The sequence below is a fragment of the Sycon ciliatum genome, chromosome 8 (assembly GCF_964019385.1).
Source record: "Sycon ciliatum chromosome 8, ocSycCili1.1, whole genome shotgun sequence".
Lineage (NCBI taxonomy): Eukaryota > Metazoa > Porifera > Calcarea > Leucosolenida > Sycettidae > Sycon > Sycon ciliatum.
Genome location: NC_088650.1, coordinates 14,277,928 through 14,301,922, shown reverse-complemented (window position 1 = coordinate 14,301,922; position 23,995 = coordinate 14,277,928). Strand labels below are relative to the sequence as shown.

Genomic DNA, 23,995 nt, shown 5'->3' with positions numbered 1-23,995 from the left:
TCAGTTCTCGCAAACATTTTTCAGTTCGCGAACTGGATTGCGAACTTTCGCATTTTCCTTCGGAAAAGTATTCGGAACACGAATCGCGGATTCGTGTCAGGGCAGTCATAAAATTACCACGCTGTACTGTCTGTACACAATGTACGTCGTGTCAACGTCATGCATGTGCGAATTAGATCCTTCTCATAACGCGAATTCCGTCCCTGAGTTCGACTTTCCTTGGACTTGGAAAGCGAACGCGAACGCGAATTTCGTCTTGGGGGCCATCCGTAATACCGTAATCCGTAATATTTATTTTGAAAATGAAAACTAGTCGTTTCTCTTCAACCCCCCTCCCTGAAAAACGAACACATACAAACGGTACATAGAATCGATCTTTTTTTTCTGGACGAGCCCACACGTACACATACAAACTGTGCGTCGATATTTTTCGAGAAACGAACAGGCACACAACCCCCTCCCGATCCCCGCCCCCTAAACGACTAGTTTTCGTTTCTAAATAAATCATCTAAATTAAACATGGCCCCTTGCTAATCCTCCGTAATCTAGTCCGCGTATGATTAGTGATTCAATGGCCAAAGTCGAAGTAAAAAAGTACATGAAGTGTAGTATTTTAGTTAGTTGGTTGAATTGAGGGCAAAGAAATCCGGATGGGTAGATCTGTACTCGTACTAGTACTACTACTACTAGTACTAGTACAAGTCATGATGTAGTTCCGTGCACAGTTATCTGGCTCACTTGTACTTGTACTTGTACTTGTAGGCTAATGTAGGACTAGGACTTAGGAGGTCCAGGGCCTAACACTTTTAATTCTATCGCCATCATAATAGTGGGCATCAATGCCCGTTTTGGTTTGCGATGTAAAAATTTACTTCAAACAAACAAACAAAAAACCCGGCATGAGCGCTAGCAGCGGCGAGGCGTTTTCATAGTGCTGTGTAGCTTCAGGAGGCGGTACGGTTGTCGGCAGAAAATGAGTACCCACAGTATGATTCAGAGCGTTCAACTGGCAGCGGAACACTTGTTGAACATCGATGGAGCCAACAAACCGGAGCATGATATCGAACTTGATGTTTGCATTGAAATCGGCGAGAGAGAAGGAGCGTGCAGCCGGAACAGCAGAGATTATGCGCCGATAATGTCGTTCCTGCGGAAAATGGTCAGCAGCGGAAACGTCGAAGTCGTGGAGCAGTTATTGGAAACTTTGAATGAACTCCAGCAAGAGAGCGGAAGGATGGCTTGGTTAGCGACACATATGGCCCACGCTCGTGTCCGTACCTCTCCTGGTCACTCATGCAGAGATGATGCAGACACAATCGCCGGTGTTACGAGCGAGCACAAAACTATAGCCCTGAGATTCATTGGTAGAGCAGGTGATGAAAAAAACTCTCAGGCTCGCTCCCCGAAGCAGCGGGATAGCCGCGATACTGCTACTTGTGGACCTGCTGTGTGTGTTGTCCAATCACTTGAGGCGCGCGAGCAGGGAAGCTGCACAGCCTGTGAGGAGCTTGTCGCTCCAGATGTCACCGCTCTTGTGAACGGAAACTGTGACCATCGTGACGACCAGGGGCGTTGCTACACGTGGACACTACTGTATTGTGCAATCCTGGCTGGGCACGATGCAATGGTGGACTGCCTCCTTAGATGGCATGCGGATCCACTGCTCACGCTACCATTTGTTGCCGGTGGTTCAAAGGCATCCGGATTCTGGAGGTTCACTCCAGTAAGTATTGCAGTTATCCTGCGGTTTCCAGCTATAGTTCGCCAACTGCTGAGAAATGGTGCATCTCCACACCATCATCCTTCGGCAAAGGGTTATGTTGGAGGCGTTGGAGGCAAAAAAGTCCCAACACTGTTCAGCCTCTGTTCTAATCATCCTGAAACATTCGAATCCCTATGTGTCAACCCGAAACACCCGCCACCCATGCAAGTGCTGTGCGAATTGTTCCACGCCGGTTATATCAATTCTGCGTTGCGTGCTGTGCAGTACTGTCGCTGGGGTGCCATGTATCTCAATGAGTGGGATTTTTCCAATGCCCTTGTGAAAATTCCCGAGAGCAGAGCACTGCTCGACGTGCCATGCTACAGCGATGACGAACGCATCTGCAAGACGTTCTGCTCTCAGCTGGCCCTGGCGTGTCTGTGTATCGAGCATGCCCAGAATCGAGAAGCTCTGGCCGAACTTTCAAAACTGGCTCACGTCATTCAACGCCTGCTGCAAGTTGGAGCTGACCCAGCCGGTCTCTCTGGCGCCAATGCGGCTAAACTCTGTTCTGCATGGCTGCAGATCATGCAAGCCAAAGGTGATCTGCGTGCATGGAAGGATGCAGCACATTACTTCACATCCAATGCAGAAGAGAGTCCACCGGCTGATGCAGAACTGGCCAGCAGTCGCCTGCCCTTAGCTGGTTGTCTTGCTGGCGATAGCCGCAGTCGTGTTATAAGGTCGCTACCTCTTGCACTCCCTTCGGCGCCGGGCCACGAGTACGCCAAGGCATTTTTGTTCTTCGGAGTGCCTCCTGCTTTTGAGCGGCTGATGTGCTTTCCCACAACCGATGATCCAATTCTCGAGTTGCTGCTTAAGCACGGCGGGTTGCCTGGACTAGCGTGCGTGGACGAGATTCCAATGGTGGACGGCCGCTTGCACGATGGGCCGAACTGCCAGTGCAGTGTGAACCTATCGGCAGCACAGCGCAATGTGAGAGTGCTGGACTTGGCTATAGTGCCACAGCCACAACCGAAGTCTCTTCAGCAGATATGCCGTTTGTCTATCAATGCTGCGTGCCATGATTTCTGCCGCATTGCCTGCATTAAAACACTACCACTTCCACCAACACTGAGAGAGTACCTTCTGTACAGTTGAGCAGGGCATGCTGATTATTTATTTATAGAAAAGAAGAAGGACCAAGGAACTACAAGTTACGGTATAATGTTCACTAACACCACCAGTTACTAAACAATCAAGTCATGCGATAACATTGCACGACACTGACCGTGGTGTTATAAGACATTATAGTTTAACTTGTAGTTCCTTGGTCCTTTTTTCTTTGTATAAATTATTTATCCTTAAGCTTTTAAAAAAGGCCTAGGCTCTCCATCCAAGTCCATTTATTTATTTATTTTTATTCTTATTTGTTGGAACATTTGTCTACACCATGTACCTGATGTACCAACGTCTTTGATTTGAGAGGAGATATTTCGGTGCCACGGTGGGAAATAATTTTGGCCTACACTGTACATTATTTATTTTTGTTAATTTTTTTACTATGATCCTGATCACAGCTTACCGGGTGTTAGCGGGTGTTAGCGGCCGTCGTGAGTTCCCTTCGGGAACGGACACGATAATTTACTTGCTTACTTTTATCACAGCAGCTTACTGGCAAAGCCAAAAATTTGCGTAATGCCACTAATGGGAGCATAGTGTCATTAGTGATGGTGAGGCTTTTTGCCGTCAGTAGATCAGCCGGCCTGAGCCTCAGGTCTCGGCGTCATGGCCATAAAACGCACCAAAAAAAAGAAGAAGAAAAAATGAAATCTTGACTACTAAGTAGTTTGAGGGAAAAAATGAAAGGAGTGACAGTACAGGTACATACATGACACGAAAATTAACGAAATGTTAGGAGGAGAGACATGTGCATTAGAAGGAGGGGAAATATAAGACAGACAGAGTGTTAGGAGAGAAGGCTTAGCCGCTACGTAGGAACGAAACAAAGTCCCTCTGTGCAATTGCGAGTTCATGTAGCATTGACTTGTTGGGTTGTGGAGCAGCGGTGTAGGTGCAGGGTGGTTGCTGGCTTTATTATTGTTTTTGAATCGAGTGGCAAATAATAGTATTGTGTTCGGATTTGAAGTGTTACACTATCCGTAAAGTATTAGTTGCTGACTCCGCGAAACGTACTCATAAGTAAAAGGGACAATGCAGCCGCTGTCATGATGCTCGCTCCCTCCATAAGATTGCATCAAGGCTGTGAGGTACAGTAGGTGTGCGTGTGTGTGTGTATGTATGTGTGTGTGTATGTGTGTGTGCGTTTGTCTCTGTTTGTGCGTTTGTCTCTGTGTGTGCGTACGATTTGCAGCACATGTAGTTTTTTACTTCAGAAGTTCATTCGTGCGCATAGCATGCATGCGTAGTGCGTGCAGACAGTTACACTGCGTATTCTACGAAAGGCAGATCTCTGCACACGCATTCATGGCCATGGTGCTACCTTCCACACAGAGAGACAGTCTTCTTCAAAACTCAATGTATCGTACCGGGTACACATTCTGCAAGTCATATCTGTGAGAAATTGATCCAAAGCAGGGGAGTCGGAAGCCAGGGGTATTTTAAGGTGGCACGGTCAGCCGCCTGTACGATTTACTCATGGGGTTGGGGTGGCGTCTCTGCCGGAATTTGTTCCTAATGTAGAGCCCGAATCAGTGCATTTGATTGATTCGCGGGTATCTGGGACAAAGAGTGGTACGGTCAATACCGTAGTGACCGTTGCGTGTCCGACGCCCCTGAAAAGAAAAGGTCCATGATGATATTAACTTCCACACAATGGCCAGACAGAAGAAAAGAAAAGAGATTTGAATCTGTGCGCCATGCAGTGTACCTTCAATGCTGCCAGGACTGTGGCATCCGGTCCGTCCGGTCAGGTAATGGTCGGACCATATTTCGAGAAAGGTTGACCCACTTAATCCCTGCAACACAGGGGTTTTCGTCGATAATGATCATTTCCGGTGAAGTGTCCTACTCTAAAACCGGAAAATTTCGGTGGAGATCTATGTTCGGTTACTTCGGTACAGGTAAATTTACCTAAAATACAAGGTGACCTAAAAGTCAGCAATGCCGTGCCACACAGTGTGCAAAATGCATTTTTGGACCTTGGAAACTGGCTTACCGAAATTGTCGCGCTACTCGTACCGAACCATTGCTTTTGGGAAGTACCGAAAATATGGCACCACCAAAATTCCCGGTTTTACAGTATAAGGCCAGGCCAACTGAAATCCTGGTACTACTGTCCTGAATGTACTTGCACATACTCCATATTTTTCCGGTTGTAAGTCGACCTTTTACGACTAAAAATAGACGAAGGAGAAAGGGTGGGATTAAACTCGGATGGAGAGCCAAGGATGAATATTCAAAAAGAGGACCAAAAGTTTACAAGAAAGGGTGCGGGTCGACATACAACCGGGATTCGACTTAAAACCGGGAACTATCAGTATCTTACAAAAAACGACCTGCACTGCATGCACGAGTGCACCATCTGTACACATTTTTGCCAGTTTATTGGCCTTTTTCAAGCGGATTGGGACGTTATACCCTCCACTAAGGAATGTTTACATGATTTGTTGTTGTGTTAGTAGAAGGGAGTGGTTAGTAGTGCTTCGTTGGGTGAAAGCTTTAAAACGCAGAATTAAGACCTCCGGATACGGAGGTCGAACTATAACCGGGGTCGACTTACAACCGGTAAAATACGGTAACAGTGGATAATATGACAATTCTGAATCAGTACTGGTCACCTCGCCAATGCACTGCAGCTTAATGTGCGTGTGTCATACACATAGCTGTACGAGTATTGCGACACTGTACCCGAGAGGTGACTGCAAATTTGATTGGCACTACTACTGAACTCGGATGGAGAGCCAAGGATTAATTAGTGTTAGTGGACATTATAACGTAACTTGTAGTTCCTTGGTCCTTTTTTTCTTCCTTACACTACTGATCTCTTGAGCTGTCGTTGAAAGTGACTTATATCAACCTCTAGGATGCAGAACACCAAGGGCAAGCGAGGCTTGTTTCAAGTTGTTTGTCTGTATTACGCTCTGCAGTCGCGGTGTTGAGCACTGTCAGCACACTGGGTGCATCCTCCGGTCAACCTCTAGGATACACCACCGCCTGATATCCGTGACTGTTTTTCCATGCACCGACAGTTTAATTAAAGGGGAAGTATACCCTAAAATCAAATTTTCACCAGTTGTAGTCTTCTGGGTGCTGAGTCGAATGGTCTTGGTCCGAGGAAGCTGAGACGCTCCCTTCCTACTTGAATCCCAATCGAACTCGCGCACTTCCACCGAAACTGGGTGACTGCGCCCTACTAGATGGGGATTTGTATGCAAAATGTCACTAAAAGCGCCATTTCGTTCTTATAAAAGCACGGATGACCGCGATTGGCCCATATGTTGTAGTCTTTTGGACGCTGAGTCGACTGGTTTTGGTCCGAAAAGGCTGCGATGCAGCGTTCCTCCTTTATTCCCAATCGAACATGGTTGAACAAGCGGTCACGTGCTCCTGGGTGCCCAAATCACCTGGTCACCGCGCCAGCAGGCGACAACTTTCACACCAAGGTTCAACTCGAGTTCAACTCGAGTGACAGGACTGCACCCAAAAAAGGTCAAACAGGCTAGTAAGTTGTACCCTGCAGGCACGGTGACCAGGTGACTGGTGTACGCAGGAGCACGTGACCACTTGTTCCACCATGTTCGATTGGGAATAAAGGAGGAACGCTGCATCGCAGCCTTTTCGGACCAAAACCAGTCGACTCAGCGTCCAAAAGACTACAACATATGGGCCAATCGCGGTCATCCGTGCTTTTATAAGAACGAAATGGCGCTTTTAGTGACATTTTGCATACAAATCCCCATCTAGTAGGGCGCAGTCACCCAGTTTCGGTGGAAGTGCGCGAGTTCGATTGGGATTCAAGTAGGAAGGGAGCGTCTCAGCTTCCTCGGACCAAGACCATTCGACTCAGCACCCCGAAGACTACAACTGGTGAAAATTTGATTTTAGGGTATACTTCCCCTTTAACAGTTCAGTGGTGGTAAAAAAAACTAGCTCCGTTTGACTTTGAGTGTAGGTGGCAACACACGTTTCGTTTTCTTTGTCTATTTCTCTGCATTCTTGCCTCAGGAGTTCTCGTACAGCCAGCATGGTGCTTCACTGTGGCCAGGGACATGCATGCAGGTGTCGCGCTGTAGCACTGATGCTAACCACAGCAATTGTGGTTTTGGAGGTCTGCGGCACAGCTGATGGTGATGATGTCATCGTCGATACGCTTGAGTACCAATCCAACCAGGAGCAGAGAACTGCCATACCAAACCCGCTGCTTCCGGTCAAACTCCAAGCGATGACACCCTCGCTGGATCAACTCCGAGACCCACAGGATGAAATGGAAATCGGGTCTCCCAAACTGGTTCCCACCCGGACCATGCGAGTGAGCTTCAAGCATCTGGCCATTGCTGATGCCGAGGCTGTCGTCGTTCCGCTGGTCGTGATGCCTACAGATTACAGTGGCAACTCTGCTAACGTCTCGCTACCAACGATATTGTTTCAATACTACCCTTTTCCTGATCAACCCTCACTGCAAGGAGCACCTACCTGGGCTAGCAGTAACATCAGCTGTGCGTCAGTCAGCACTCCTTGCATGGGCCCTGCCGACGGCCTGGGATCTCTTCTTCGTTCGGTGGTCTCACCTTCCGGCCGCGACCTGATCCTGTTTGGTCTCCGACAGCACGGGAATGGCGCCACCGCGGTGTATGTGTGGAGAGACGGAAAGCTACACGGTACGGAAATAATTGCCGGTGAAGGTCTATCATCTGACAACATTGTTCTCCAAGCTAGCGCCCTGGTGTCCCTGCCACCAGCTTCCTCGTCCATTCCTAACGGCAACTTCACGGTTCTGGGAATGTACAGCCCCGAAGTGGACGTGACGGAAATGTGGCGACTCGACTTCTTCAATGATTCCAAGTCGGCGTTGTGGAGCGGCATCACGGTCACCAGTCAGGAGAGACCTGCACGGTGCGATAACATTGATTTGTACTATGATGAGCTGAGCCAGAAGGTGGTCCTGTTTGGTGGCGAAGGCGGCAACCTCACCACTGGGGGCAGCTGCGCGTTCTGGACGTTTGATGTGCGCAATGCCAACTGGACGCGCGGAAGTTTTGAGCGCGACTGCAGCAGCGCCCGGGTGGACACGGTGTTCTCTACGTTTTTCCAGGCGGAGAGCTTGCTGCTGGTGTTTGTGCGAGAGTCCCTGGCCAGTGCCGTAATGGAAATGAGCTACACAGTCTATTTGAAGTTCCTGGGCAGCAGCTCGGCTTGGATTGCCCTGTCGCCGACCCTGGGCGCGGGCATGGTGCTTGGTGCTGACCAGGTGTACATCCTAGCTGGCGAGAGTGCCGTGTACCTCGTCAGTAGTAACAGCCCCTACCTGTACGCGATGCGCAAGAATCCCCGGCTCTCGTCGTGGGCAGAGAGCGCCGTTGACTTTGTTCCGGTTCAGTGGTGCGACGATGTCAGCGCGCCCTTCAGCTGGAGCATCGGATCTTTCATTCAGCCCGAGATCGAGTTCCAGGGCCCGTTTGGCGTGGGCTTTGCGGGACAATCGTGGAACGTGTTGCTCGGCGGTGCTGTGTGGGATAGCCGCTACACACCCTGGTCGCTGAGCATGGTGCATCGCATCAGCAGCAGCCTAGATGTTGAACACATTCTGTACACCACTAGCAGCACTGTACTGCAGATTCCGTTCACAAGGCATGTCATGAATGGCAGTCCGGTGGGCCAGGACCGGGGACTGGGACGTGGCCGTCTCTACGTGCTGCTGCCCGATATAATCGGAGACAGCTGCAACATGGCAGTTCACGGTGGCTTGACGGTTGACAGGGACGGGCAGATGTATCACCTCGGTGCCTTATCCAATCTGTGGTGTTATGATTTGTGTAAAGTTACTTTTCTCCCAGCAGACTTTGATCCCAGCCTGCAGCCTGCGCCGCGCTATAGCCATGCGGGTGTTGCGTTGAATGCGACTTCTTTCGTGCTGTTCGGCGGCAAGCGCCCTGTGCACGAAAACTCGACGTTGGCCATCGACGTGTTGAGTGATGTGTGGCTGTTCTCGTTTGCCAATCTAGCCGATCGTGCGCACTGCAGAGGCACCTGGCAGAATCTGTCCGCAGCGTATGGTCAGCTGGAGATGCTGCCGCTGTCGGCACCTGCGGTGGTGAATGTAATCGCGTCTGGAAAGCAACGGATACTAGTGTTTGGCGGCCTACAACAGGCCATCGGCCGTCTTGTGTCGGCTGAGTTCTTTGAGCTATCAGTCGACGTGGCAAGCCAGGCATACACGATCCGTGAAGTCCGGCAGGAACATTACACATTGCCCGGGCGAGTTGGTCACACACTTCAGCAGTATAGCAGTGATTCGCTGCTGCTAATCGGTGGCAAAGGCAGGGATGACCCACGGATGTCAATGGCATTTCTCCTCTACTTTTATGTGAACAAGCAAGATGTGTTTTGCATATCCCGCGCTGTAAAGCTCTTTGCTCACGAGCCAATGATAGGCCTGAGTGTTGCGTCTGTTACGAGTGGCTTGGTTCTCCTGGCGTCCTCAGTGATTCAGAAGAGCACACACCGCCACAGCAGCAAGCAGGCAACAAGCATCTTCTACCTGCCGTTCGGCCTCTGTCAGGCCGGCTACGCGCTCAACACGTCCAGCGGCCAGTGCACCGCGTGCCCTAGAGGAACGTGGGGCTCGAGGGGCACGGCTTGCATCCAGTGCCCGAAAGCGACCACAACGCTCGGTCCGAGCAGCATCTCGTCTAGTGACTGTACCGTGTGCACGCGAAGCATTTGCAATTGGCATGGAAACTGCTCGGTGATCGACAACAAGGCCATATGCAGGTGCCACTGGGGCTATTACGAAAGGGACAACTGCTTTATGCCCTACTATTTCATCGCTGGTGGAGGTCTTCTGTTTCTGTTTGCAATTGCGGCTGGCGTGGCTGGCTATGTCTCTATGAAGAGGCGGCGATCCCAGAAGGAGCTAAGCCGTGAGAAGCGTGCCTCGAAGAAGCGACTGTCCACGTTCATGGCGGCCTGGAAAATCGACTGGGAGCAGCTGCGACTGCGGCACGTCGTCGGAGAGGGTGCTTATGGACAGGTCTGGCTGGCAGAACTGAGTGACACGCTTGTGGTGCTCAAGAAGCTGAAGCAGAGTTTGCAGCGTGATGACCTCTGCAGCCGCGAGTTCCAGCGAGAAGTGGAATTGATGAAGCTTCACCGACATCCAAACATTGTGTTCTTCCTGGGAGCCGGCACTGACCCACGCAATGAGCCATTCCTAGTCATGGAGTATGCTAAGCGTGGATCATTGAAAGCCTTACTGCAAAACAGCGGTGTTACCATCAGTCACACAGATCGACTTCGCTTCATGCTGGATGCGGCTAAGGGTATGGAGTATTTGCACGGCCTGCAGCCACCAGTTGTACACCGTGACCTGAAGTGCTCCAATCTGCTGGTGACCGAGCGCTGGGTAGTGAAAGTGGCTGATTTCGGCACGGCACGCCTGATGTCGCATTTGAATGAGAGCAGCCGCCATCGCCGCCCTACAGACACAGGCAGAACCCAGCCAGTGAATGAGACTGACCCTCTTCTTCTTCACCAGGACGATTCACCTGTGACTTTCAACAATGGCACGGACGCATATGTATCACCGGAGAGAATCCGCAAGGAGCTGTATCATACCAGCGCAGATGTATATAGGTAAGTACGGGATACACTGTCCGGCTAAATGAAATCCAGTCGCATCACTCAAGTTTACGCCTTGCACCATTGCAAAGCCCAGTGTTCGCAGGTCTAGGGCTGCACAACGCCGGGCGTGTACATGAGTACATCGACTGGATTTCATTCAGCAGCATTGCACTGTACATGTACACAGATAACATGTAAGGGACCGTCCCGGGTTCCTGATTGTTTTTACAAAACGAAAGGTTTTAGTATTTTTCAGCCCCACTCACCCACCCACCTTTTCTGCAGGTAAAATGAATTCCAATAAAATATTGATGTCAATTTTCGACACCTACTTAAAGTAACTGAGCATTCCCCATCAGCATTCAATAATTATTTTCAAAACGAAACTCCATCAAACCCACCCACCCCCAAACGAAATCTTTTCGTTTTGAAAATACTTATGGTAACCTTGGACGGCCCCTAAGCCTTGTTTGGTAGATAAACATATTGATCAGTTGACAGCGTGTTACAAGGCGGAGGACGCACTCACTGACTGTGTTGAAAACAGTGCTCCTGCCTAACAACAAGGGTCCTAAGTTAACTGGGGCCAGACCCATACGGTTCAAATGGTTACAAAACCGGGGCTCCACCAACCCATGATGGTTGCGGTCAGGAGCACTGTTTTCGACACAGTGAGTGCGTTCGAGTATGCCTGCGAATTATGCTTGCGAATCAATTCATGAATCAATTCGCGCTATTCACATCGCCCCATGGGAATAGGGTCAATGGATTCCGAATCGATTCCGGGGCTCATGACATGAAATCGAACGGCGAGATTCCATTCATGAATCCGGCGATTCAAGTGCGTAATTGATCGCAGCCAGTGCGCCCTCCGCATGCTGTCAACCGATCAACATGTATACAGATAGAGCTTACCACTCAGCACAGTACCGGCGGAAACAGTATTTGATTGGCCCAGCCGTACCACAGTCGTTCATACTTTGTGTATGATGCGGTGGGTACACATGACCTCCTCAGCTGCAAAGACCCGTTGGTGGCCAATACGTTTGTCCGACAATGGCCTATAAGACCAGATATTTTAACCTCAATTAAAGTTAACGATCTCCGGATTTTTGTGTGTGGAGCATACAGCAAAGTGTAGCACTTGGCAAGCTCAAGTCCCGGTCATACATGTGACTGGCGATTGGTACTCAGGATAGCCGGGGTACTGTTAGAATCCATGTTGATGCTGCTGCACCAGTGGTGCTATGCTGGGGGGGATGTTGCGGGCAACGGGAAATGCCTTCCCCTCGTATTCATGTGAAGTGTGCTCTGGAATGTAAACTTGTGATGTGTTTTCCTTTTTTGTGACCTGTTATCCAATCTGATGTGCAGCTTCGGAATTGTTCTCTGTGAAGCCTACATGCGTGAAACGCCGTATCGGAAGAAAAACTACAAGTTCTCGAACGAATTGTATAAGGACGTTCTTGAAGGAGGAAGGCCTGATTTCCCCAAAGATGAAGCGCCAGGCGACTACACCGCTTTGGTAACAGCCTGTTGGCAACATGATCCTGCCGATCGCCTGAGCTTCCCGGAGATCGTACGCAGTCTTGATGTGCAGCTGATAGCGTGGTAAACAGTGATATCACCCGTTAAGAGAGGGGCCAGGGCCTGGGGGGGGGGGGGGGGTTATTTTACAATACACGGACGGCCCATCTGCCGCTAAACTTACTTTGTGTCTGGAACACACTATCAACCATGCATGCCGGTAATGCAGCCCTGCTGATATTATAAGGCCTGCAGGCGGCAATGCAGTTTTTAAAAGTGTCATAAATTACTTAGCTCTACTCCAGTTTGATTTTCTGTGCAGGCCGCAGCTATATTTTACCGGGGCCGGATATTGAGCCTATAAGAATTTTTTACTTCAATGATCGCCGAAATTTTTACTGGAGATCTGAGCCTCGTCTTGACATACCAATCCGCAAATCTCGACTACGGGAGAGCGGCAGTGGCTGTACGAGTGAACGTAAACAGTAACTGTTCTCTAGTGATGGTCGCTCGCCACGCCAAGCAGCTGACGTCACTTAGCTAGCGCCAGGCCAGCGCAACAAGACTCAAGACAAGAGCGTGCATGGTGAGTGCCGAGTGGTCTTGTCGTACTTAGCTAGCGCCAGCATGAGCATGGTGAGTGGCGGGGGGGGGGGGGGGGGGGGCAGCATGAGCATGGTGAGTGGCGGGGGAGGGGGGGGGGGGAGTGGTAAATCTTGTCTGCCTGCACATGCACACGTTGCACTGACTATCTCGCGTGTAAATCTACTCTAGCCCTAGTACTACGGAGGAATAGCAAGACGAAATTCGCGTTCGCGTTCGCAAACATTTTTCAGTTCGCGAACTGGATTGCGAACTTTCGCATTTTTCTTTCGGAAAAGTAGTCAGAACACGAATCGCGGATCCGTGTCAGGGCAGTCATAAATTTACCATGCTGTACTGTCTGTACACAATGTACGTCGTGTCAACGTCATGCATGTGCGAATTCTGTTTGCTAATCCTTCTCATAACGCGAATTCCGTCACTGAGTTCGACTTCCCTTGGAGAGCGAACGCGAACGCGAATTTCGTCTTGCTAATCCTCCGTATTAGCTCTGTGTACATGGTGTAGATGGATAGACCTATGAAGTGTGCATGATATCAAGAGTACATGGGGGTTATGTACTCTTGATGATATTAGAGAGGTTTAGCACAACAAAATTCGCCGTTCATTTTCGTTTTGCCGCTGTACGAAAAACCGACCGAAAGTTGCTGAATTTTTGCTCAGCAGAACGTTCGCAACGAACTTCGGTGTTGCTACTGGATACCGTGGATGTCTCGGAAATCCCCGCGAAATACAAAATTTAAAACTGGTGGCCTAACCACTCGAATGCTTCTTGAGCAGGAGATTAAGCCGATCCACAAGCCCTTTCTTTTTCAGCCCAGTAAATCTCCTATCGCTTTGGGAAAGCTGCAGAGCTGCTTCTTCATTCGTGCGTGATTTCCGCAAGAAACAATTCGGCATCAACCTCACAAGGCGGAGCATCATGAGATCCATCTGCCTATCCCACGTAAGCCATTGTCCCTTCTGATCACCAGGGGCAACAGCAGCAGCAGAAACTGCAGAATTTGAGTTCGGCTCAGACATTCTGGTCGTGAAAACAAGGACCTCAGAATTTTCTTTCGAAAGGAACAAAAAAATTCTCATGTGATCGCGGAACGAAAAGTCAACAGACCAAACTTCGTTGGATTGATGTTTTCAAGTGTGTGTTCGGAAGTTCGTTGTAAGTTTCGTTACTCGTTCCTGGGCTTCAAAGTCTAACGAAAATTCAGACGAATTTCTCTATTGATAGCTCTTACTTACTTACATAATTATAGGTTTCTTAGAGCAACAAGCAAGAGTACATGAAAACCATTTTCATGTGCTCTTGCTGCAAGTCATTTCTCGTTGTCATAGCACCAGATGCCTAGGCTTGGGTATGCTATGTCTGGGTTCAAGTACATGGCGTACTTGAAACAGTAGGGACCAGTAGCAAGCCGTGAAGCGGCAACGCGAAGGGGGAGCTGAGTTAGAGTCCCGTTGTCACCACGCGAAGCCACGCCGACTCGCGTAGACGGGTTGTGAACGCGAGAAGCTAATCCTAAATCACGCGATGTTTCATGTGCGTTCCGATAAACTCGTTCCCGTTGACTTTCCACGGCTTGCTATAATAGGGAGGTTCCGGAGTACGATTTTTCGTGCCAAAATCCGTAGAGGCGCTACGGATTTTTTATACGTCGTTTTCGAGCAGTGAAATGTTCCGGAGTACGGAACTTATGTGTTTTCCGTCATTGCCTAGGTTACGATCGCAAACACGTCACATTTCCGCGCTGTGCCTTATTATTTTGAAAATTTGTACCGAAATCAAAACTTCCCGCGGAAAATCGATGTTTCTCGTACCAAATTTGTACGCGAAAAATCTTTCTGCACCCGATGACGCAAGATCTCCATACGAAACATGGTTCGTATGAAAGCCAGTCCACACGGATTCTCCGTGCCGAAAAATCGTATGGAGCACGCCTGGAAAAAATCCGTACCGCCCATGCGGATTTTGGCACGGAAAATCGTACCCCGGAACCTCTCTAATGGTCCCTAGTGAGTGCAGAATCCCTGATCACAGCAAGGAAAGCTTAGAGTAACCAAAAAAGAAAAGAAAAGAAAGTAAATTATCGTGTCCGTTCCCGAAGGGAACTCACGACGGCCGCTAACACCCGGTAAACCCTAGTAACCAAGGTATCCAGTAATCATCACGATTAGCAACTTATACATGTATCTGATGTGAAAGGTGATTATCTGCACAAGCAGATCATCAATGTGAAGGCAGATCATAGCACAAACAAGTTGATCTCAAGACATCTTCTTGAGGCGAGCAAGTCACCATGGCAACGAAGCGGCGCGGCGGATTTGGCAATACGTTGAGTGGCGTGTGCTGGAGGAATACTGAATGGCATTGCTGGAGTGAAAAAGATGCAGTACAAATACATCTTTGGAAGATAGGAGAGATTGGAAATGGTTCCCCTCATGGGCTTAGGGGGTGCTTTGGGTGCCAAAGCACCCCCTTCAAAAATTCTGATCTTGGTTCGAGAGAGACCATAATACGCGGATCGCTCATCACATGTGCAACTCTGTACTGTACACCGCACACTGTAGCAATCCCTGATCGGACCAGGGAGTAGTACTTAGTATGTATTGTACTACTCCCTGGTTCAAACCTACCGACGTAAAGTCTTGTATAAAAGCCGCACTTGAATAGAAGCCGCCCCCGAATAGAAGCCGCAATTTTGGGCCCATCAAATGACACATAAGCCTGGTTTTATTGTTGACATACATAGAAATACCTGTCTTGTATTGAAGCCTGTCTCATATAGAAGCCTGCAAAATTTCACCAAGAAAGTCATAGAAGCCGCGGCTTTTATACAATACTTAACGGTATGTGCTTTTTTAAAACATCTGAAGCCAATCTACATGTACCTAATTGCAGTTGACTATATGTATTTTGTATTTTGTATGTTCGGCTATTTTCCAATGACACATTTCTAGTCAAGGGCAACTCCGCTTCGTACCTGCCCTTCTGCAGTATCAAGTCAGACCTCAGCAGACTGGTATGGGCACATGATTTGTATCGCACTCGATCTCCACATCATGTGACATGTTTTGTTAGAAGCTAGTAATCATGCCACTATGCCATGGCTAGAAGTAGCAACACGGCCCATGGAAAACGCACGTCAGGCTTAGCAGTTTGTTTGCGCGATGTTTTGCATAATGTATCTCTGGCTGTTGTTTGGTCGCATTGGAGGTTGTGGAAAGGTAAACAGTTTCTTTCTTCCACGTCTCATGTTGCAAGTGGGGGCACAGCAGCAGAAGAGTGAAAGTGTTTTAGACTTTTAAAGCCCAGATATTTTATCGATTCACATTTTATCTGGGGCAAAAAAGTGGTGCGATGGGGGGGGGGGGGGGGGGGCGTAGTGACCGTACCGTGTCCGACGCCCCTGAATACCATTATTACTACTCCCTGTTGAAGGTTTGTTATCCGCTTATTGATCTTCAGCGTCAAATGTGGGGCTATTATAGTGGCTTACGATGTTGCATGCCGGTGGCTTCATCCAGTGAGCAAATGTCGACTGGACGTACTCTAGCGTTGAGCAAGATTCCTCATTCCGTGTACTAGTTACCACTACAACTACAATATGCACTGAGTGTTTTGTTTTGCAGAACAAGGACTTAGCTTGATGAAAACAAATCACCCTCATCATTGCCAATACCCTAGTATCCACGTTCCAACGTTCCCGCATGTCCGCTACAAGTAACTGAACTATAATCTCAGTTTTTTTGCCGCCATATCACGTGACTTGTATCAAACTATGGGTACTACAGTATAGTACAATCATGATGTAGCACTTGACATAAGACGACTGATTGAAGAAGATTGGCCAACGTCCATTATTCCTGACTAGAATCTACACTCACCTGAGTACTGCACAGAGGAAGGCCAGTGTCGAATTTTCGCTGCCCTTCTCGGCTACTATTTATTACCCGCGCATTCGGTTCTTGTCATGGACAGGCAGATACTGCGGGCTTTCGAGATGGAATGATTGACGAGTGATATCCATTAAAATATAAATAGTTGGAGTGGGCGTCACTTCTACGAAAATCTGGAAATGATTACGCTCGACTCACAGAAACATAATACCGCTACTGTACATGTACGGTAGGTGTGATTTATGCACTATCGGTCCGTAATTTTTTTTTAAATATCTCGCCATGTTGCCTCATACATGTACAGGTGCTAGTATTTTTGTAGATCCAGCATTGCCCGTGGACCAAACTAAAAACAGTAAACGACGGATTCAGTGATCGACTTTATCACTACTCAGCTACATTAGCACAAGCAAAGTATCGTAGAAGTGCTGTAGCGATCCACCATGTTACCAGCGAAGAGCAATATCAGTAATATTATTTTTTCCTTCGCCGGTCAGCGTGTTGAAACGACCGTTTGGCTTCCTAACTAAACCTTTCAATAGTGGCGCTAAGGCTTCGGTGCAACGCTCCATCGTAACAGGAGATCTACCCGGATGAGTTACATGTATGATGTATTTGATGATCGCTGAGTTTCAAATAGCGGAGAGCTGAGCCTCGACTTGAAATACCAATCCGCAAATCTCGCCAGCGGGACAGCGGCAATTCGCGCAATGGCTGTACGAGTGAACGTAAACAGTAACAGTTACCAACTGTTCTCGTGTGACATGGTATAATTATTAGTAATGGCCGCTCGCCACGCCAAGCAGCTGACGTCACTTACATGTAGCTAGCGCCACATGAGCGAGCGTGCTTGGTGAGTGCAATTATTTAATACTATAATAGTCTTGTCCGCCTGCATATGCGCACATAGTCATTGCACTGATTCTTGCGTGTTAATCTACTCTAGCCCTAGACTAATACCGATAGTAAATAGTAGTAATGCCATGAATACTAGTATTAGCTATGTGTACATGGTGTAGATGGATAGACCAATGAAGTGTGTATGATATTGTCATTGCTACTAATTTGATAGCCCTTACTTACTTACAAAATACAAGTAGGTTTCTAAGACTGGAGTTATTTCTCCTTGTCATGCATAGGACCAGATGCCTAGGCTTGGGTATGATACATTATGTCTGAGTTCAAGTACATGGCGTACTTGAAACAGTGCATGATCTTACCTGATCACAGACAGGAAAGCTTAGAGTAACCATGGTAACCACTAGCAACAGATACATAATACATGTATCTGATTTGAAAGTGATTGTCTGCACAAGCAGATCAATGTGAAGGCAGATCATACTAAAGAAGTGGATCTGAAGACACTGTGTGGGGTTACACCTCTTCTTGGGGCGAACAAGTAACTATGGCAACGAAGCGGTGCGGCGCATTTGGCCGTAAGTACTAATAGTTGAGTGTCGTGTGCTGGAAGAATACTGAATGGTATTGATGGAGAACAAAAACTGCAGTACAAGTGACATCATGGCAAGAAGGGCGAGATTGTAAATGCTTCCACGGAACATAGAAAGTAGGTAAAGAGATGCTGGTTCATTTCCTAGAACAATGTCATGTCTAGTACAGTGTGTTGACTACACACCCCGCTGGCTATGTGGCACCGATCCACCTTGAGATAGTTGATTGCTAAATTGTCTTGTTCTGGGTCTGCTATGCTCCAGACCCTATTATGGGATTTGCAGCAATTTTTCGAAAAGGGGTTACAGCTGGTCTGTACCCCATCTACAAAAATCAAAAGAAAAGCCTTTCTCTCTCTCTCTCTTTCTCACTCCCTCTTTTGTGCCAAAGTAGTGTATCACACATCCCAGTTTACTATTGTACTGTCCCGCCAGGATACCGCGTTAATAGACACCCTTACACGGGCCTTAGCAAACAACGTTATGTTGAAACGGTATTACCGCAAGGGGGAAAATACCGTGATTTGTGCTCGACCTTTAGGAAGATGCATGCTATTTTAAGTACGCTGTTGCCACGAGAATAGCTTTTACTTTGCGCGGTACAACCATTTATGTCACCATATACGCGATACAAGGTGAAATGCGAACGGACTATGCAATATTTGGCCAAAAAATGTACCGTTGGTCACAACGATAAATCAGCCCCCATAACGTTTTTACGCTGCAGTTTCAACGCTATTTGGGTGATAAAGGTACGCGTACCGTACAAAATAGCGTTACCGTTGTTTGCTAAGGGTGTCTATTGGCTTTCATCCGCGTTATCCATGGGAATGTAGCAAAAAACAGTACAGGCATGATGTTGAAAATGTACTACACAAAAAATGGGCGCGTTCGATTACACGTTTACACAATTCTGGAACTGAAGAATTGAAGAACTGAAGAATTGACGTATTTGACGGAATTGGATAAAATCAATTCTAACGACGGAATTTGTCACTTTTTGTGTAATCGAACTGTGCATCAACAATAACTAATTCTAGAATTGACCGAAATGCGTGTTATCGAAAGCGCCCAATGTCGTACACGCCCATGAGTTTGTACGGCAAAGTTATACACGTGCATGAAACTGTATGCTACAATTTGTACCAACGACAGACAACTCTTGCAGAATGACCGCATAACGCATATTTTGCCGTATAATCCAGCATATTTGCTGGGCTAGGGAGGGCCAGAAAATGCTTGCGCACTGATAATATTTTCGCATATTTTGGTCCTTTCGACACAAGGTCGCATAAAGTAGCAAATCTAGCATATTGTACCAAATCGGTCCAAATGTAGCCTATTTTGCTACGAGGAGCAAAGAATTCGCCTAAGTATAGGGCAGATTGCGGAAATGGACAAAGAACGTGATTTCTACACGACTGCGAAACCAAGTGCATAATAAAATAGAAAACGCGGTTTCGGTTCGTGGTGCATGCTCTGGGCTAGGGAGGGCCAGAATATGCTTGCGCACTGATAATATTTTCGCATATTTTGGTCCTTTCGACACAAGGTCGCGTAAAGTAGCAAATCTAGCACATTGTACCAAATCGGTCCAAATGTAACGTATTTTGCTATGAGGAGTAAAGAATTCGCATTATTATAGGGCAGATTGCGGAAATGGACAAATAACGTGATTTCTACACGACTGCGAAACATGCCTTGTTTGCTTTGCAGACACGTTGGCTGCATGAGCCCAGAGCATGGACCACGAACCGAAACCGCGTTTTCCATTATATTTTGCACATGGTTTACGGTGTGTGCATAACTGGTAGGGTCCGGCGGATTCTGCTCCAAAAGGTGGCAGATTCTGCTCGAAAAGCAGTGAAATTGGCAGAACCATACAAACCTTATGGCAGGCAATTCCTCGAATTCTGCTCCATTTCTTTATCCACATACCAAACATGCATGAAACTTACCAGAAAAAGTACCGACTTCTGCTAATTATTCTGCCGGCAGAATCCGCCGGACCCTAATATCCGGTGTTTTTCGCGGCTTGAACAGTGCCATGGATAAATCCGGAAAATGCGAAACTTGAATATTTCAAAAAGTCCTATGGAGGATCCACTATAAGAAGAGTTTTCCTACCGAAATTCGTAGAGAGATTTGCGTATGAAAGTTGCGCTCGCTCCCCGGCGCACACTGCATACGGATTTTCATGCGTAATTCTGTAAAGAGAAACCTCCCTAATGACAAACGTTTTTTTTTTTTTTTTTTCTTTACAAAAAACCACACACCATTTGATGGCACAAAGCAGAAAGGCAGCGATGAGACATATGGAATGGCAGGAGTGGGGGAGAGGCAGGGGCAGCTTGACCGACCATAGGGTCTCGGCTTCATTGCAACCCAAGCGCTCCACAAAAACAAAAGATTACAGAAAATACGCAGGGGGGGGGGGGGGTAGATAACTGGGGATTACGGGGAAAAGTATGCACAATAAAAAGTTATCAGAGAGTCAACGAAGTGAATGGAGGAGGGAACAGAGTTAGAGCTTTTTTCGTCTTTTTTCTTTGATTCATAGCCTGTCCGTTGCCCACTCCTAGCGGGTAAGGCGCAGGTGGGCGTTGACCTTTTCTTTGAACGTCTGCAGTCCTTTCCTTGTTGGCTGGTTCAGCAGAACGCACTGCGGGAGCTGGTTCCAGACCTCCACAACAGCGTCAGGGAAGGACCGAAGGACATCATTCCGTGCTCTGGGCGGAAGAGTGGACTATGGTGAAAATTCCACAACGGGTGGTCATGTCATGACACGGGCACAGTTCCCGACCCATACACACGGTCACATTTTTTGGAGAAATTTGAATATTCAAACTCACGTACATGGTGATTGTACAACTTCACTCTACGTGATTTCTCCACGACTGCGAAACATGCCTTGGGTGCTTTGGAGACACTTTGGTTGCATGTGACCAGACTGTAAGGAGGGCCCAAATATACTCAAAAATTTCGCATATTATGCTTTTCGCATATTGGCCACTTGCTTCAAAATATGCTTCGAAATCACACAAAAGCAGAAAAATATGCTGGAAATATGCTCGAAATATGAACTGATATCAGTGATAATTATGCGAATTCTTTGCTCCTTGTAGCAAAATATGCTACATTTGGAAGAATATATGAATTTTTGCGAGCGCGCAAAAATAGGTTAACACAGAAGGCGCATGCGCCGCGCCGGACACTTCACAGTTTGCTTCCTGCTCAGATTTGCATGGCTGACTGGTGACTCTCTTCAAACAGGGTCACTCACCTTGCAGCCAACATAAGGATGCGGCCAGGGTCACTCACCCTGCTGCCACTAAAAATAATACTCACTGCGAGCCTAGCAAACAGCGATTGACAAACCACTCCTATCCTCACAACTCAATGCTCTCAATGCTGTGTAGTGATTTGCTACTTTCTGCGACCTTGAGTCGCGGACACTCTCTTCTCGGGTCAAATTTTCGCCCCGTGTTTGGATGCGGTTACAGAAAAAGGTACAGGTACTCGACGTGACTATCAGGCAGTCAGCAATTGCGAGGCTGCCAGTTGCCGTCGGCTACCAGTGCATAATGCTTCGTCCCGTTGAGCAATTTGTTATACTAGTCCTACCTTACAAGGGATTAGTTCTGAAGACGCACCCTGCTTGGACAACACACTCTTTCCCAGCTTTAAAATTTACGGCAAGGCAAGCACCGCTAAACCAGGCAAAATCATGATGCCGGGCAACTCTGCAAAACACACAAACAGTAGACACTTTCAATTTTAGAAAGTGAAAAGCCTGGAGCCGTGAAAAGAATCAAGTCTTGTGCCGCTCTTTTTATGTTCTACATGTACTCGTACCGTAAAGTACCGTTGATCCGCCCCCCACGCCTTGTCGTTTCCAAGCTGGATTTTCGGCAGGGGGCGGGAATTAGATCAGGGCTGTCAAGTGCAGTACGATGTACAACAACGTAGAGGATCAGACTCGATGTGCTGGATTGTGCATACCGGTATTTTCATCCTGGATTGGCACATATTGTGTACAGCAGTGCATGCGTCGGTTCAACATCGCATTTCGTTGTATACGCCAAAGTCGCTTCACAGGTAGAAAATCGACAGGGGGCGGGAATTAGAGAGGGGGCGGATCAACGGTACTTTACGGTACATGTACTCGTGTACTCGTGATCATCGGACCTACGCCGCTGGGCCCCTCAGCTCGCTTGAACCGTTTCGCTGCGATTGTCCACGTTTCTCGTTCACAGGTCAAATATACTGATAGCCATAGTCAAATCGGATTATAAACCGGCACCCTTACTTGTTGATGCCTTCCATGTATAGTTGTACTTCGAAGTAGATATGGTGAAAACAATAGTGCCATGACATTCTGCATTGTGTGACGCGTGCAATTATTTCTTGCCACATTTGAGGCCAAATAACAAATGATTCAGCCAGATTTTACTAAATGCACCAGCATTGGTCATGGCTGCAAGGCCACCGCCTGGTACCCGCTTGACTTATCTCAACGGGTTTCAATATCCACAACGGTACATGTACACGATTGTGTATTTCGTCACGTATCTAATAATATTGACTGCGTATCAGGTCAATGTTATTGTATTGTAGGTCGGAGATAAACCAAAGAAAAGACCGCAAAGTGAAGCCGAGATCTTTTACAAGGCATTTATCTCATACTGATGGACAAAAATTGTATAAAAGGACGTCAATATTAGATTCATCACGACAAGGCAGTCGTAAAGCGTGGTGGTTAATTAAGCCTAAAATCAAAATTTTCACCAGTTGTAGTCTTCGGGGTGCTGATTTGAATGACCTTGGTCCGAGGAAGCTGAGACGCTCTCTTCCTCCTTTATTCCCAATCGAACTCGCCACTTCCACCAAAACTGAGTGACTACGCCCTAGTAGATGGAGATTTGAATGCAAAATGTCACTAAAAGCGCCATTTCGTCCTTATAAAAGCACGGATGGCCACGGTTGCCCAATCTGTTGTAGTCGTATGGACGCTGAGTCGACTGGTTTCGGTTCGAGAAGGCTGCAATGCAGTGTTCGGCTCTTATTCCCAAACGAACATGGTTGAATACGCGGTGACGTGCTCGTGCGTACACCAGTCACCTGGTCACAGTAGGGAGGTTTAGTCCCACGTAATCCGTGTGTACTTTACGTGTGTGTATCACGTGATAAATCAGTGACCCACGTACAGACGTTTTCTGATTCACGACATACCGTGTATGGAGGCTCACCCACGTTCCGCCAGAATGTGGGTGAAGATCAGAATGGAGCGCATTGTGCAAGCTGTGAGGGTGCTCAGCTGAAGAAGTTTCCGAAGCACGACATCAAAATATTCGATGAGCTTCTAAGCTTCGTCTTTGACCAAGTTTGGGCCGTTGGCTTCATGTTTTTGTTTGCTCCGTATGACTAAAAACAACATTGCGAACGTGGATCCATTGCATGAACTTTTCGTGTATCACCCACTTTCCCGTATCCGTTACGTGGGACTAAACCTCCCTAGTGTATGAAAGCTACAACTTACTTTTACACCAAGGTTCAACTCACAGGTTCAAAGGTTCAACTCGAGTGACAGGAACGCGACCAAACAGGCTGTAAGCTGTACCCTGCAGGCATATTTACCAGGTGACTGGTGTGCACATGAGCACGTGACCGCTTATGCAACCACGTTCAATTGGGAATAAGGCCCTCAGATAACACTGCGTTCAAAAGTCGCGTTTGCGTCTGCGTTTTCTTCGGTTTTTGACGTTCGCCTAGGAAATGCCATCACGTGACGGTATCGCGAGCGCTTTGGTTTCCAGACACACAGCCGCAGACGCAAACCTAGGGGGAGGGGGGTGGTCAAAACCGAATCGCGTAAACGCAGATCGGACTTTCTTTATCGCAGCACTTCCTGCAATGTTTTTGAGTGTTTTCAAGTGATTCTCAAGTGTGCTTTTCAAATCTTCATTTCCATCTAGTTACTGAGGCCGGCGAGGGTACTTCTACTACATGACATTGT

General features: G+C 47.7%; 1 protein-coding gene and 1 long non-coding RNA gene across 2 annotated transcripts; one reads left to right on the top strand and one right to left on the bottom strand.

Annotated features, from left to right (window-relative positions):
• Window positions 1-3,610: 3,610 nt before the first annotated feature.
• LOC135823770 (uncharacterized) lies at window positions 3,611-12,457 on the top strand. Its single transcript, XM_065336612.1, has 3 exons — window positions 3,611-3,972; window positions 6,890-10,516; window positions 11,879-12,457. The coding sequence occupies exons 2-3, from the start codon at window positions 6,909-6,911 to the stop codon at window positions 12,117-12,119; spliced, it is 3,849 nt and encodes a 1,282-aa protein (XP_065192684.1). The 5' UTR covers window positions 3,611-3,972; window positions 6,890-6,908; the 3' UTR covers window positions 12,120-12,457.
• Window positions 12,458-14,785: 2,328 nt separating this feature from the next.
• LOC135823769 (uncharacterized) lies at window positions 14,786-16,710 on the bottom strand. Its single transcript, XR_010554749.1, has 2 exons — window positions 16,517-16,710; window positions 14,786-15,002 (listed from the first exon to the last, which is right to left on the bottom strand). It is a non-coding gene; the product is annotated as an uncharacterized LOC135823769 (long non-coding RNA).
• Window positions 16,711-23,995: the final 7,285 nt, after the last annotated feature.